This window comes from Ascidia mentula, chromosome 4, assembly GCF_947561715.1.
Source record: "Ascidia mentula chromosome 4, kaAscMent1.1, whole genome shotgun sequence".
NCBI lineage: Eukaryota > Metazoa > Chordata > Ascidiacea > Phlebobranchia > Ascidiidae > Ascidia > Ascidia mentula.
In genome coordinates, this window is record NC_138569.1 from 1,635,337 (window position 1) to 1,649,284 (window position 13,948).

A 13,948-nucleotide genomic window follows, 5' to 3' on the forward strand; every position below is an offset into this window, starting at 1 on the left:
TATCGATCACTTCTGTGGTGATTCCCCAATCTGTAAAATTCATTTCATGTGCCAAAAAGTCACAGAAGGTTTAAGATGAAGATCAACTGAAATCAAGGAATACAATTTTTTTGCAATGGAGGTCAACTTAGGTTTTTAAAGCCAAGCCATGGAAAGTATGTACTACTCAACCGAAAGCAGAAGCGCTCATGCAGCAATTCTTTGAAAAAAAACAACGGAACGGGTTCAGCATCCACATTAGTCAGGAAATGTGTCATGCTTACAGAGGAGGGATTCCCTGTTTGTGGTAAATGTTGCCATCATTGAAGTACAACAGGAAGGTACATAAGCTCACTCTGTTAAATTTGTGAATTTATACATGTGGAAATAAAAAAATGTGTTAAAAATGGAGTGTGCAAGATGCAAAAAATATTGATGAAACCTAAAGGCCATTATCAGTCACATATTTTAAACACACTTTACTCTCTGGCAGAGAGCGATTGTTTTAACATGACCCATACAAGACATCTCAAAGCTGTACCCCAGTCTCTTCATGTTGGTGTTTATGAACAAAGAGCTGGTGCAGGGTTATGTACAGTTTGTGGTGGTACAGATGGCTAATGTCCATTCTCATGGTACGTTCCAAATCGTGTTCTGATCTTGTAAGGAGCATTTGGTTTTTACTTGGGGGGATTCAATGACGTTTCTGGAGATCTGGAGCAGCATCTTTAATTCCTCTGCTTTGGTCCCATAAGGATGGGGGAGCCCATTTAGGGAAAAAACAATGATATGAATGAATAAACAATATTTACCACATGTAGTGCGCTTGCATGCACCTGCTAGTTTTGCCAGTGTTTATTGGTTTGTTTGCTGAATATGCATAATTATTTTTGCATTATAAGGAAATAAGTTTTGCATCTTTGAGTATGTGGTTTTGTTCAAAATGATCTAAATGGTTTTTAGCACACTATTTACCCAGGATATGGTCTCTAAGTACATTATGATGCTGTACGATGAGTTTCATTACTTTTTGACTATATTTTTGTTACACTGCAATAAAAATCATCATTTGCTGCACACACAACCAGCTGACAGAACAGAGAAAAACGGTTGATAGAAGTTAGAACAGACCCATTTAAATTTAACACGTACCTTCATTAAGTGCAATCTTTTTGCTTTAATTCACTGAATAAACTTCAAAGAAGGGAACCCCTAAAATAATATGAAGTGAGCAATGCAAAACGTCCTTGATTATTAGCAGACATAAATTGCACAGATACAGGATTTAAAAAGTGGAAAATATAGGGGTGAACAATAGCTGAAGTTGTAAACTCTTTTTTTTTTTTTGACGACACCCAAATGAACCCATTTTGGTGTAAATTGAAATACATTTAGTTTTCAACAACCTTTAATTTTCTATTAAGATCCATATAAAATCTGTAACATTATGAGCACATTTTTCAACAAAATCCTGTTCTACAGTTTTCATGACACTTTCGGAACAAAACTTTTGCTCAGTAAGTTGGGAAAAATACCCCAGGATGGGGGAAACTAAAGGAATTGTCAGGCAGTTTTTCTGCATGAAAGAGATATGCCAAAAATAAATTCACGAACAGGTGTCTAAAACTATTGCTAAAAAAACAATACTGGTGTTAATTATCAGTTTCCTTTATTGGTAACTAAGATAATCAAACCAGTTATCCAAGGTAATATGCCTTCACGCCCTGAACAAAATAGCCCCAGGTAGTTCAGATTCAATCTCGGCATTTAGGCTTATGTCTACACACGATTAAAACGCATCAAACGCCCCTAGTGCGAGTTCTCTCAAGTCAGAGGGATAATTTTGTCAATTTGTACGAAAATCCTTGTGGGTAAAGTTTTGAATAATAAATAAACAAAGAACTGACATGAAAACTGCTGCAATATCGGCAATTCAGTAGCACTTATAGCACGGGCCTAAACCTTTCTTGCAAGAATCAACTTACATTTAACTGTTATGTAATAAGGCAGTTATGCCGCATGGTTATCTGAACCAAAATTAAAAGAAAAACTCACTTAACTTCCAATTTTCATTTGTCGTCCGTTACTGTACCACACATGCGCAGAACGGGCATCAACAGTGCAACAGTGCGTGACAATCATTTTTCAAAAGAATAAAATCACTTTCTTTCGCCATCGTGTCTAAACTAATCTATTTATCGCAACGATTTAAAATGGAAATATTTTTGCAATTATTCAACCAAAAAGCGCAAAACATGTTTTGAAACCAATAATATTAAAAGTCCTTGAAACAAACTTGAAACTTAAATTGATATACCGGTAATCTGGATAAAAATCAAATTTTAAAACTGTTCTTTTTTCAATACAATTATTGCCATGGGTGTTTAGGTATTAGACAAATTCTGATACTGTCAATACTTTAAATTAGTCAGCACATTGTTAACCTTTAACCCCCTTGTTTACCTTACGAATCATATTTAACGAAAAGAGGAACTTTAGTTTTGTTTTCGCCATTTTTGCAAATGCTTCTGAAAACGTTTGTGCAGTGTGCTCATGCACTTTGTAAATAGTGCACCATGTTGCATTTAGATACAGATAGCGACGACAAAGAGTTGGTTGCAATTTACGAACAACTTCTTCAGTATTTTGAGCCGTTCGGATATTCTCGGCGACAACTGGTTGAAGCGATCAAGGAAGCAAGTATGTTTAATTACATTTAATTGTGGACTCACAATTGCTGTTTTGCTTTGTATCCAAATTTATTTTGTGCAAAAGATTACAACGTAAATAAAATATACATGCAAAAAACAAAATGGCATGGACACCCAAAAAACTTCAGAGGTTATCTGACAGCCATACCTATTAAACACACTACTCTTAAAAAGTGTCTAATAGTAGTTTTAAAAGTATAATTTTTGTTGTTTAGATGTTGGTCCACAACTGAATGACTTCAATGTAAATCGCTTATTTGAATTTTTATCTTTTCATTCTGAGGCTCCACTGGACGGTATGTAGAAGTAGGACAGAAACGTTGTTATACATTGGGCTGTAGACAGTAGTTCACATTGTTTCGACCTATAAGGTCTCACCAGTGCAGCTGGTGGTTACTGTTGACTGAACTAGATTTCAAATGAGCCTGCTCTGAATGTTTTAGTTTTTGGCACTTTTTAGTCAACTTCAATCTGTGTGGTAGGAACCAAACAACAGCTAGATGCACCACTGTTAAGTGCACTTTGGCCAAACAACTGTTTGGTATTTAGTAGTGCTATAGACTCGGGATTCACCCAAATCATATACACTACTATCTGCTGCTCAATGATTTTTGATATGTCTGATTTGCTTTTATTGTAAAACATGTTTTTTGTATTCTTGTTGTTTTGCATCGGTGCTTGGAAAACGTTTATAGATTAAAGACATTTTTATTTATTCTTGTTTGATTTACTTTATGTCCAGACAAAAAAGATTCCAAACAACCAACAGCACAGGAAGGACTGGGTAATGACAAAGATGAGCTGTCTGCTTCTACTGTTGGGACAAAATCTGATGCAACAAGTGAAGTTACATATGAAAAAGCCAAACCGGTTGAGTGTGGGTTGACAAAGTAAGTAGCAGTGTGGTAATTGTGTAAGTTTTTGGTGTACCGGAAATAATTGTAAACCTGCACAGTCATACTAACAGAAAAAACTACAACTGCTTGAAAAAGTTTAATATTTATTTGCTCTAGGCACTATAGTCTACATCCTTAAAAATGAAGTAGGTTTAGTCTGGTATGCATTTACTCTGAGCGCCAATAAACCTATTGGTTTTATCATACACATGCGATTTGCGTATTTTTTGTTCAGACACGTTCAAAATAAGATTGCATTATTCTGGTTTAAAACTTTTATTGTTGCCTCTATAGAAACAATAAAGTGCAGGAGAAACTTGAGAAATTACCAAGTTCATTTGATTTTATGATTTTTCAACTGAAGGTTCTTGGGTACGCAGATATTCAAGCCAGAAAAGGTGTTATCGCGACAAGTATGTCTTGAATGTAATTTGTTTCAACACTTTAAATCTCGATAAAATTCTGTTATGATATTTTTGAAAAACTGTGTTAATAAACATACAATTTATGTTAAATTATTCTTTTAGACGTGAGTCCATTTGTAACTGATGAAAACATCAATAAGGTTGTCGAGTACCTTGAACTGCAGAAAGGTATTTTTTGTGTTTTTATTCTCATATAAAATGTTGGTTTTGTTATGACAAAGAACTTTCATACTTTCGGTGATCACTTTTTTCTCTGTTGCTTCTGTGGCACATGCTGAAATAAGCAATTTAGCTTTTAACTCTAGTAACATAACATGATACAGTAGCTTCAATGTTTTTGCAGATATTCCAGAAACCACAAATCTTGAGCATGATACATGTATTACCCAAACCCCAGGCTTCAATGAAACTCTTTCAGAAGCTGGCAACGCACCCTGTTTGTCCACTGCTACACAACCACTGTATAGCAAGGCTACATCAACAACTGGTGATAGTTCAAAGCCAACCACATCTGCAAAGATAAGAGCCCTACATGAACATTCCTTGCTGCAAGATAACAGTGTTTCCTCAACCTCAGATAATGAACCTGGGCCATCTGAAGGTGGTTTTAGTGTAATGTCACCCTATGCAAGTACAAACAAACCAGCAGATAACAATGCATTTACAATACAAGATGACACAGTATCATCTTTCTCATCAAATTGTTCCAACTCTCAAACTGCAGTAAAAGCTAATACATCACCTGCACCTGTGTCCTTAACACCTTCATCTGGTGCTGCTTTACCTGTACCTAATTTACAGTCTACCAGTGAAAATGATAATATATCTAAAAATCCAGATCTAATGGAAGAAACAACAAATTCTACAACCTTTTCAACATTGGTTTCTTCCAATGAAGGTTTTAGTATACACAGTCTTCCCAGCTTAAATGATCAAGTTCAAAAGCCGTCTGATGAAGCAAACTCGGAAACTCCAGTTTATTTGTCAGACCCGACTGTCAATGTAGTGATTTCCAGCCAGCTTCCCTCATCTATTCCTACACAGAATGGAAAAGAACCAGAAGATGATGACTTGGTTTTACATTCAGTTTCACTAAAATCACATGAAAGCACTTTCTCTACCCCACATTCAGCAACAAAGGTCAATGAGGTTGATGGGTTTGAGGAAATGAGGAGCAAGGTGGAACCTTTTGACAACGACGAAGAGTCCGAAAATTCCTCCTGTCACCATAGTTGTGATGGCGACAGCGAATCACTTCATTCTTATACCTTACTTAGCGATCCATCAGTTGTTGTCGAGCAAACTTCAAATGAAAATAACGTCACTGCAGAAGATGCTGCAATTGACAGTTCAACCCCTGACAAGTCTGTAACACCAACAAGAAAACCACAAGTTTTGGCAAACGAAAATGTCAGTCCAAAGCAAAAAGTAGAGACTCATCCTCAGTCCATGTCACATATAAGCCTTGGTGATATTAAAAGTTTGTCAAGAAATTCTGAAGACTCTGATGCCCCTGGTCAAGAATTGCATTCAATTAACTCCAAAATCACCCCATTTAAACCTGAAAATGTGGTGGATGCCAGTCCACATACAGACAGCCCAAGTACTTCCAAACAACCAGGTGAAAGTTTAACACCAGGGCAGGTTTTAAGCTCTCCGTGTACATCTGACCACTCATTCAGCTCCATTGATTATTCAACTCTTGATATTTACAACTTCAAAACATCTCAACCCCTTTCTGGTTCTTTCAAAGTATCAGAAGTTCCAAAACAATCAGATTCTTCGAGTGCCGGTCAGGATACAGAAGCAAAACTGGTAAAAATAACCCCCAAAGAATTAAAGAAACAACTGACTGCAGAGCGGGATGAAAAGAATGCACCACAACCTACTGGTAAACCTTCGTCAAATTTGTTGACAAATCAAGAAAGTTTGAGGTAATTTGTTGAAGTTGAATAAAAACCTATATTAATTTCGACATTTGTTTAGGTAATAACTTTGTAACATGGTAAATCAGCAATTCGTGACTTAAGGAATCCTGCACCAACTGCAAAACTGCAATTCCCAATATCATTTTACGAACTCTTTTATATGTGCAGAGGGCAAAAGCTTTCCAATGAATTCAATGCATTGATAAAACGAACCAGATTTCTTGGGTACTCTGAAGAGTCAATCGTTCAAGCAATTAAAGCAACAAGTAAGCTGCTTGTGACAAACTATGGGCAATTATTTCATGGTTTAAGTTCAATCCTACCACATGCAAGCATTGTGCAATGTTGATTTTCCTAATCGTGTATGATTTTTTGCCTTTTACAGACGTCCACCCAAGTGTAAGTGACATCAGCATTGGAATTCTCAGTGATTTTATAGAATCAAATATGCAAGGTAAAAATTTCTTTCCCCTGCACAAAGTACAAATGCTGTCATTTACATTGATTATATTCAGTTAACCTTTTTTTTGGTTACATTCATTTTACATCAATCTTATAGTAATATTGCAGTAAAGTGTTTGTGTAGGTCTGCTGTTTATGTTATCATGGGAAAAGTTTCAATGACATTGTATGTCTTGCAGGTAACAATGTGTCACATCGTAGTTCCGAACCTCATTCACAATTCACCAAAGCTCAGGAAACAGAAACCCACAATGATGCCCACACTGGAAACATGACTCGAAATTTCTTCGAGTGCCAGCAAAACAGCATTCCTGCAGTCCCTAAACAAATTCTACCCCTTCATCTTGCTGGGGACACATCATTTAATGATGACGTGGATGTTTCAGTTTGTGATGAAACTGGAGAAAATAAATCTGGTAACTTTGAACCCCACAACAAAAATGCAGGAAATGAGATTTTAAGAAAGTCTAACTTTCCTGTGCATGGGGACACAACCCCCAACACGAAGCCCAGCTCCTTGCCAAACATGATGGAAACAGGGGTTGAGGATCTTGTTGTGATTCCCGAGTTTCATTCACTTGTTGACATGAAACAGGAAAACTTAACAATGTATGATGGAATGTCTGCACCTGAAAGCGTTGCCAAAGAACAGCTCAATTCTTTACCTGTTGATTGGAATCCACCTGACACAATACAGAAAGAACTTCATGCAGCTGACCTTGTAAGACCTTGCCTCGCTGATGATGAAATCGTCAGAGCTGTGGTGAAAGATTTGGTGGATTCCGCTGTTGATCAGATTACTGCCTTACATGAGGCAGAACTAGTCATTAGGTAAATGATTTGTAAGTTCTTTTAACTATTTTATTTCTTTTAAAAATGTCTTTTATTTCTTCACAGCTCTGTTATTTTATCAAAGTTGTTGTGTGAACATCATGAATATGTAACGTGATTTTTGTACTGTTTTTACTGTAGGTGATTTTGGGCATTGCCAACTTCTTGTTTATTATTTTCTCATGAGGAACCTGTATTGTTATTTTGTTTTATTTAGAAAACAAAATAAAATCGATGATGAATTTTCTGCTCTTGTGAGAAAAGTCCAAAGATTTGGTTTTACTCAACATGTGGTGGAAAAGGCAATTAAAGCAACAAGTCAGTTAAAGAAACACAAACAATGTTAAATAGAATGGAAAACAATCAACACTTAATACTAAAAATGGGTTCACTGGCATAAAATATAAATTTGTTTGTTGATGTAAAAAATTAAACCAAGAGAGAAGCTCAAAAGTGTAATTTAAAAATAACAAACCAACCTGGGCAGTTACATAAAACAATTTACTGCAAATACAAAAATGTTTTCTATGGCAGTTGTTAAGCCCTGGAGCTGGAAGTTCACCAACAACATTTAATTTATAGCTTTCAAGTTTTTCAAATCAGTTTAAATTCAGATGTAAATCCGAGTGTTGGAGACGTAACTGTTGGAACATTACTCGATTACTTGCACAGCATGCCACATTGCAGTGAAGATGAAGTAGAAACTGAGGAAGATGATGGTAAATAACTGCCTATGCTCAATGCTAGATTACAACCAAAGCAGATTCTTATCCTTGATCAGCAAAACTTCAAAATTAACATTTTTGCCCTGTTGTAATTTAAATATTTCAGAACCCCTAGAAACAGATTTTGCAAAGGAGGAACCACTGGCCCATAGTCAAATGCTTACCCCTTTATTGTCAAGTTATATTAGGAATACATAACTTACAACAACATTAGTCAATCTCTATTGCAAAATTTGTAAAAAGACTTTCTGAACTAACTTGACCAGATTTCTAGTTTTTTCAATATTTGTTCAATATTGGCACATTGAATCTCTTAGACATCCAGAATTTTGATGTGGACACAGCGACAGAAGAAGATATTAAACTAGTGATTAAAGAAATGACTGCTTATGTTATTCACAAAGAAGATGAAGATGCAGCAAGCATTTCGATGCAAGATTTTTGTCATTTTATCCCACAGTATTGGTTAGCTTGTGAACGGTGAGTTCCAAAAAAACGTTGTTAAAATTATTAAGATTGTTTTTAAGAATAAACTGAAAAAGTTTTTATAAACAGACACAAACAAAGGACCAAGTTTACAAATATATGTGGGTTAAAAATTTCAAGTGTAGGCAGATTGATATAAAAAACATGTTCATATGCTGCCTTGCAAGATATGTCTATTTTGCAAGGCATCACATTCATCCTCATGTTTCAAATTTAATGATATAAATATCCTTGCTCATGAAACCTCATATTCTGTGAAATATCTGTTTTTTAGTTAAACTTTGGTAAACAATACGTTAATTGCTGCCACATGACATTTTGACCAGTTTGTTGAGTTTAAGTGAAAATTTTCTTCACATTACAGCAATGCCAAACAACAGCGAAGGAAAGAAGAAACTAAAATGTACAAGGATTTAATAAAAGCTGTTGAAAAACACAACTACAATGAGATGCAAATCAAAGCTGCCATAAAAGCAACAAGTAACCTCTGGGATTATTTCACTGTAAACTATTATACTCAATGTTTTTTGTGATATTGCAGATGTAGGTCCTGGAGTTAATGAAGTAAATGTTCAATGTCTTTTGGAGTATTTGCAGGAACACCAGTCAGATGATCATGGTAAAATGGTTGCAATTATTGTTCACAAATGCTGTCTAGTGTAAAATAATGTAATGTGGATAGCAAAAATGTGTCGTTTTGTTTCCAGAAAAAATACACGTATAGATGGCTTAAGGTATGTTGGTAAAAATGTATGAATGAAATTTCTAAGGTAATGATGATGCTGAAAAATCTGCTGAAGAATTGATGGATTTGATTGAAAGTTTGCCAAACATGATGAAAGAAATAATTGAGGAAATTTACTGCAGTTTGGTGAAACATCTTAACAATGAACGATATGCAGGTGATTAATTTAAAAACATTGGTTTAACATTATAAACATTAGGGTTATCTGCAGCAAATGCAACAAATTCATGTTATGACCTACTATATATTGACTTTTTTGTTATGTGGTGATGTTCACAGCAGTATTTCATTTTTTTTATGTTTAGCAATGACTTCAGATGACTTCACACCTTTAGTGAAATGGATCAAATCACAAAACCCTAAAATGGGTTGGAGCAGCCGAAATATCAAACAGGCCATTCTCTACACCAGTATGTATTACATTACTGTTGGAATCATGCTGTATTTTTTTGTTTATTATTTACTAAAAACTGGACAATGGAACTATTGAACTTTAAATTACATACCAATGGTGCGAAATGATAAGTAAATGTGCAATGTTTAGATGTTCCCCCACAACCAAGTGAGGCGACGTTGATCGAAATTAGAAGATTTCTTCTGGAGAAAAAACCTGAACTGGACGAAAAAATGATGGTCGATGTTAAAGAAAAAAGTATGTGGTAAATTTATTAAGTTAAAAAGTTGCAGAAAGACTTTTTAATTCTATAACCACCAGATACCCTGTTTTTGGCTTTTATCTTTATCTCTTGTTTGCATAAAGTTTAAAACTAATATATTTGCTTTTAAGTTTGTGGTTTGTCTGAGAAAGTTGACGTGGAATTGGACTTGACTGAAATGTTGTGCGATGAGGAGTTCCTCGAAGCATGGTTAGAACCCAAGTGATATTATGCTTGTGTATTATACATCCATTTATGACAAGGTTTCAGAAAATCATTTAATTACAAACAAATATTTCTAGGTGAACTTGTTTCATTAACTACATTAGGAAAGCGTGACATTACTATTAGCATTAAATGTGTTTCATATTCTGACTACACAGAATTAATAATTAAAACAGAAACAATTGTTGTTGGTGTTTTTGTAGACTTTAGGCAAGATATAAATCGTACATAGATAAAATCATGATCTATAACTAAGTGTGTTTATGTCTCCAGTCTAACATCCTCTGATGGTTTGCAAAAAGCCGAAATACAAGCATCTGCTTTTGCGTTGCTCAAAATGTCAGAAGTTGCCCCGGAGATGTTGGATTTTATTCAAGATTACTGCTTTTCGCCAGGTAATGGAATAACACTAAAGCATTGCTATGAAACCACATGTAAATATCAGTTGATTGTATTCGGTGTATTTTACCTACTTGTGTTCCAGCTTTTGTGATTTAAATTTTTTGTAGATGATCAATTGGTGGATGAGAGTTTAAAATCCGAGACCGAATCTATGTTGACAAACGTTGACTCAACTTTTGAAGGTACAAGTGACTTTGTTGGTAACAGTCTTGCTGACAAATGTTTAGTGATCTGTTTTTTAGGTAAAATTGTTTAAAAAAACTAGAGGAATCGGCATTCACTGCATAATTGTGACTAACTAAGCTGTTTTAATGTGTCAGTATCTAATGATAGTATGACAGAAGGAAGCCTATTTTTGAGATGTTAAATACGTTTGAATAATTTGTTGTACAAAGAGCTTTGATCTTTTTTTCCAATTTTTCAGATATTCACCATCAGAAAATGATCGAGGAAATCACAGAAGAAGAATGGAAGTTGACGAAGAAGTTGAATTCCCTTTGTGATAAAAATGGCAAGGAGGAAAATCCAATTGAGTCAGTTCCCATTTTTCATGAGCTGGGAAAGATTTACAGACAAAAAAGTCCCAACAAGGTTGAACTACTAAGAAGTGCAGCTTTCTTCAATGCAGCCATAGTTCGTAACCCAGAAGACTGCGATGATATCAGAGAAGATCTCCATGAGCTGTGCATGCATATTCTTCAATTATCTGGAGCCAGGAAGGCTAATGCCAGTTTGATTGATGCCTCTTATCAGTTTCTCAATGAGGTGAAAGAAATGAGAAAAAAGTCCATCAGTAGCCTTGATAGTCTAAACAAAATTGACGGTGAAAATGAGTATTACCAAGATGACATGAACGGCTTCAAATCGCAAATGTTGAACATCGAGCACTCCAATGAATCATTCGAGAAAAAATGGGAGCTAATTTCTGACATGATTGAGCAAGCATTCGACCCCATCAAGTCCTTCATTGAGATGATGGAGCTGATACATGAGGGAAGACCAGAGATGAAGATTCAGGAGGAAGAGAAGATTTCTCACATGATTGAGATCCAGGATGGCATCACAAGGGACTTCATTCACATCATGAAACTTATATCAGAATATTGTGTTGATGTCCTTGGTCATCCACAATGTAATTTCACACAAGTTGGAATGGGATCGCTCGCAAGAAAGGAAGTCACACCTTACTCTGATTTTGAAAACATGATCTTGTTGGAAGATGGAATCGAAGACAGAAAGGACTTTGCTCAGATCCAAGAATATTTTCGATGGTATTCTGTAATCTTCCAGATTATTCTTATCAATTTTGGTGAAACTATACTTCCTTGCTTGGCTATACCATGTCTCAATGATTTCCACAAGGATGGTGAGAACTGGTTTTTTGATGCTTACTCTGGTAACGGGATCTCGTTCGATGGCATGATGCCCAATGCCTGCAAGTCCCCCCTTGGTTGGCAAAATGGAACCCCAGACAACCCTGGCACCCCTAAGGAATTGATACAAACAGTCAGTAGAATGGTTGAGTTTGTAAATCATGATGAGACTGTGGATGATTTTCACCTGTCGGATATGTTAATGTGCACTTGCTTTGTTGCTGGAATGCCTAAAGTCTATGATGATTACCAGAAGTTGCTTAAGTCAAAGTTGGATGAAGGCAAGATGGACGACAGTTTAAATGAGCAAGCGCGCCACACAATGGCCAAAGACATTGTCAAGTTCAACGGTCTGAGAGGAGTAACTGACATGCTGTTGGCAGTGAAGTGGAATGTAAAGAAGACGATATATCGCGCAACTACAATTTTTATCTCGGCTCTGGGCAGGGAAGAATGTATTCATTCCACCTCAAGCTTTGACATTGTGTCTGAGCTTTTAGAGAAAGGTGTGATAGAACCTCACATCGCACACAAGCTGAAGTATGCGGTTGCACTTGCCTGCGAAATACGCCTTCGCATCTATCTGAAGAAACAACGACAAGAAGATTGGGTCAGTAGTGAGGAGTTGCCCTTGTGTGACCTCATGATGCTGTTCGATATGATCGGAGTCAGAAGTACGTACGACTACTTCAGCATAGTCATTTTCCTAAACATGTGCATAGAATCCATCTTGGAACGCGGAGAAGTTGTTCTTCCATTTCCAGACAAGGGTTTGCTTCTATGTCTGCCCCATCTCATGGAATACATTATATGCTGCATTGATGTGTCTTTTAAAGTGGGATGCAAAATGTTGCTGAAATTGGGAAACATTCACCTGTCTCAGATTTTCGATGATGAAGATGTGGTTGACATAGAAGGAGTCCTGGAAGTTTTGAAAACAAAAATAAACCCGAAAACTTGCAAAGAAGTTGTCAAAGCCTTGAGTAACTTTTGTTCTTTCCTAACTTCCCGGGGTTATTTCCTAGAGGCGCTGGTGTGTGGCCTGATTGAAATCTACACACAGTTAACTTTTCTCAAAAATGAGACATTTAACTTGGTAAAGTGGTCAAGAAATTTCATCAGCAACATGTTTGATACCTTGTCCTTTCTACAATACAATTGGGACACAGTACATTGGATTATGGAGTTTGGAAAGGCCGATGAATGAGAATAATACAAATGTTTCACAAACGCTTTATCTCATGAGCTCCCAACTTTTATCTGCCCAACGCTTTTCCATTCCTTGGTGCTTGAAGCTGACAATACAACTATGGCTGCCCTGCCACGCCGTAACTGCCTTATTATGTGAACATTTGGGTTTTAATTGTAAATTTTATAGATGTTTGGCAAAGTATGAATGCATCAATAATTTGGCATGTCATGAATAATCACCTCATGGCAGAAGTTGCCAACCTGCCATACAACAATGACTATCCTGTTGTGTTATTTTCCATTGGTGACAGATGTTTACATTTTCCTTTGTTGTATGGGAAAGTTTCGGGTTTTTGGTGCCTGTTTAATGATGTTGCGGTATGTAAATATGCAATATATCTGCCCACAATCTGTTGATTGAATGTGCATGCTTTAACAGGTGCAACAATAATTTTCTTTTTATATATTTTCATTCTTTTGATAAGCACTTCACACATTCGTCTAATTTTTAGGCTGTACCCCTTTTTCTTCACTTTTCAATAAACACACTTGTATATTCAATATAGTAGTGGTATATTATTTACAAACTAATATACAAAATGTATTACATACTTGTTTGTAATTGCCTTGAAAAAATGTAAACACAATGAATTTGCCCAAAATTTACAAGCATGCACCAAAGCTATTGCTGAATTACGAAACATAACAGCCGAAACAAAATAAAAAAAAGTTTGCCAGAAGGGCAATATTCAGCAATAAATATGCCTGGCAGCATCAGTAACAATTTATGCACAAAGCTCATTTACTCAAGAAATGTCATGGATCGGTGCCACTTGTCAAATGTAAAGCTTTCTATTCCATTTTGTGAGGAGCCTGGGTAACTTGACATTCCTGGACCTTTCTGCACTCTCAC

General features: G+C 36.0%; 1 protein-coding gene across 2 annotated transcripts; it reads left to right on the plus strand.

Moving 5' to 3' along the window:
- The first annotated feature begins 2,478 nt into the window (after positions 1-2,478).
- On the plus strand, positions 2,479-13,590 carry LOC145898616 (uncharacterized). Of its 2 annotated transcripts, XM_082987141.1 has the most exons (21): positions 2,479-2,679; positions 2,906-2,986; positions 3,433-3,580; positions 3,881-3,999; positions 4,114-4,179; positions 4,355-5,945; positions 6,108-6,205; positions 6,325-6,393; positions 6,581-7,232; positions 7,450-7,550; positions 7,847-7,951; positions 8,275-8,437; positions 8,808-8,923; positions 8,985-9,062; positions 9,214-9,345; positions 9,494-9,598; positions 9,733-9,840; positions 9,976-10,054; positions 10,343-10,464; positions 10,579-10,653; positions 10,896-13,590. In XM_082987141.1, the coding sequence occupies exons 1-21, from the start codon at positions 2,556-2,558 to the stop codon at positions 13,049-13,051; spliced, it is 6,288 nt and encodes a 2,095-aa protein (XP_082843267.1). In that variant the 5' UTR covers positions 2,479-2,555; the 3' UTR covers positions 13,052-13,590. The 2 variants fall into 2 exon arrangements, with proteins under 2 accessions (XP_082843267.1, XP_082843268.1); XM_082987142.1 differs by lacking the exons at positions 2,479-2,679; positions 2,906-2,986 and having other exon boundaries at positions 3,473-3,592; positions 3,892-3,999.
- Positions 13,591-13,948: the final 358 nt, after the last annotated feature.

Coding starts and splice junctions, on each gene's coding strand:
- LOC145898616 (XM_082987141.1), top strand. CDS start 2,556: ATGTTGCATTTAGATACAGATAGCGACGACAAAGAGTTGGTTGCAATT. Junction 2,987..3,432: donor TTCTGAGGCTCCACTGGACG/GTATGTAGAAGT, acceptor CTTTATGTCCAG/ACAAAAAAGATTCCAAACAA. Junction 9,841..9,975: donor GGTCGATGTTAAAGAAAAAA/GTATGTGGTAAA, acceptor TTTGCTTTTAAG/TTTGTGGTTTGTCTGAGAAA.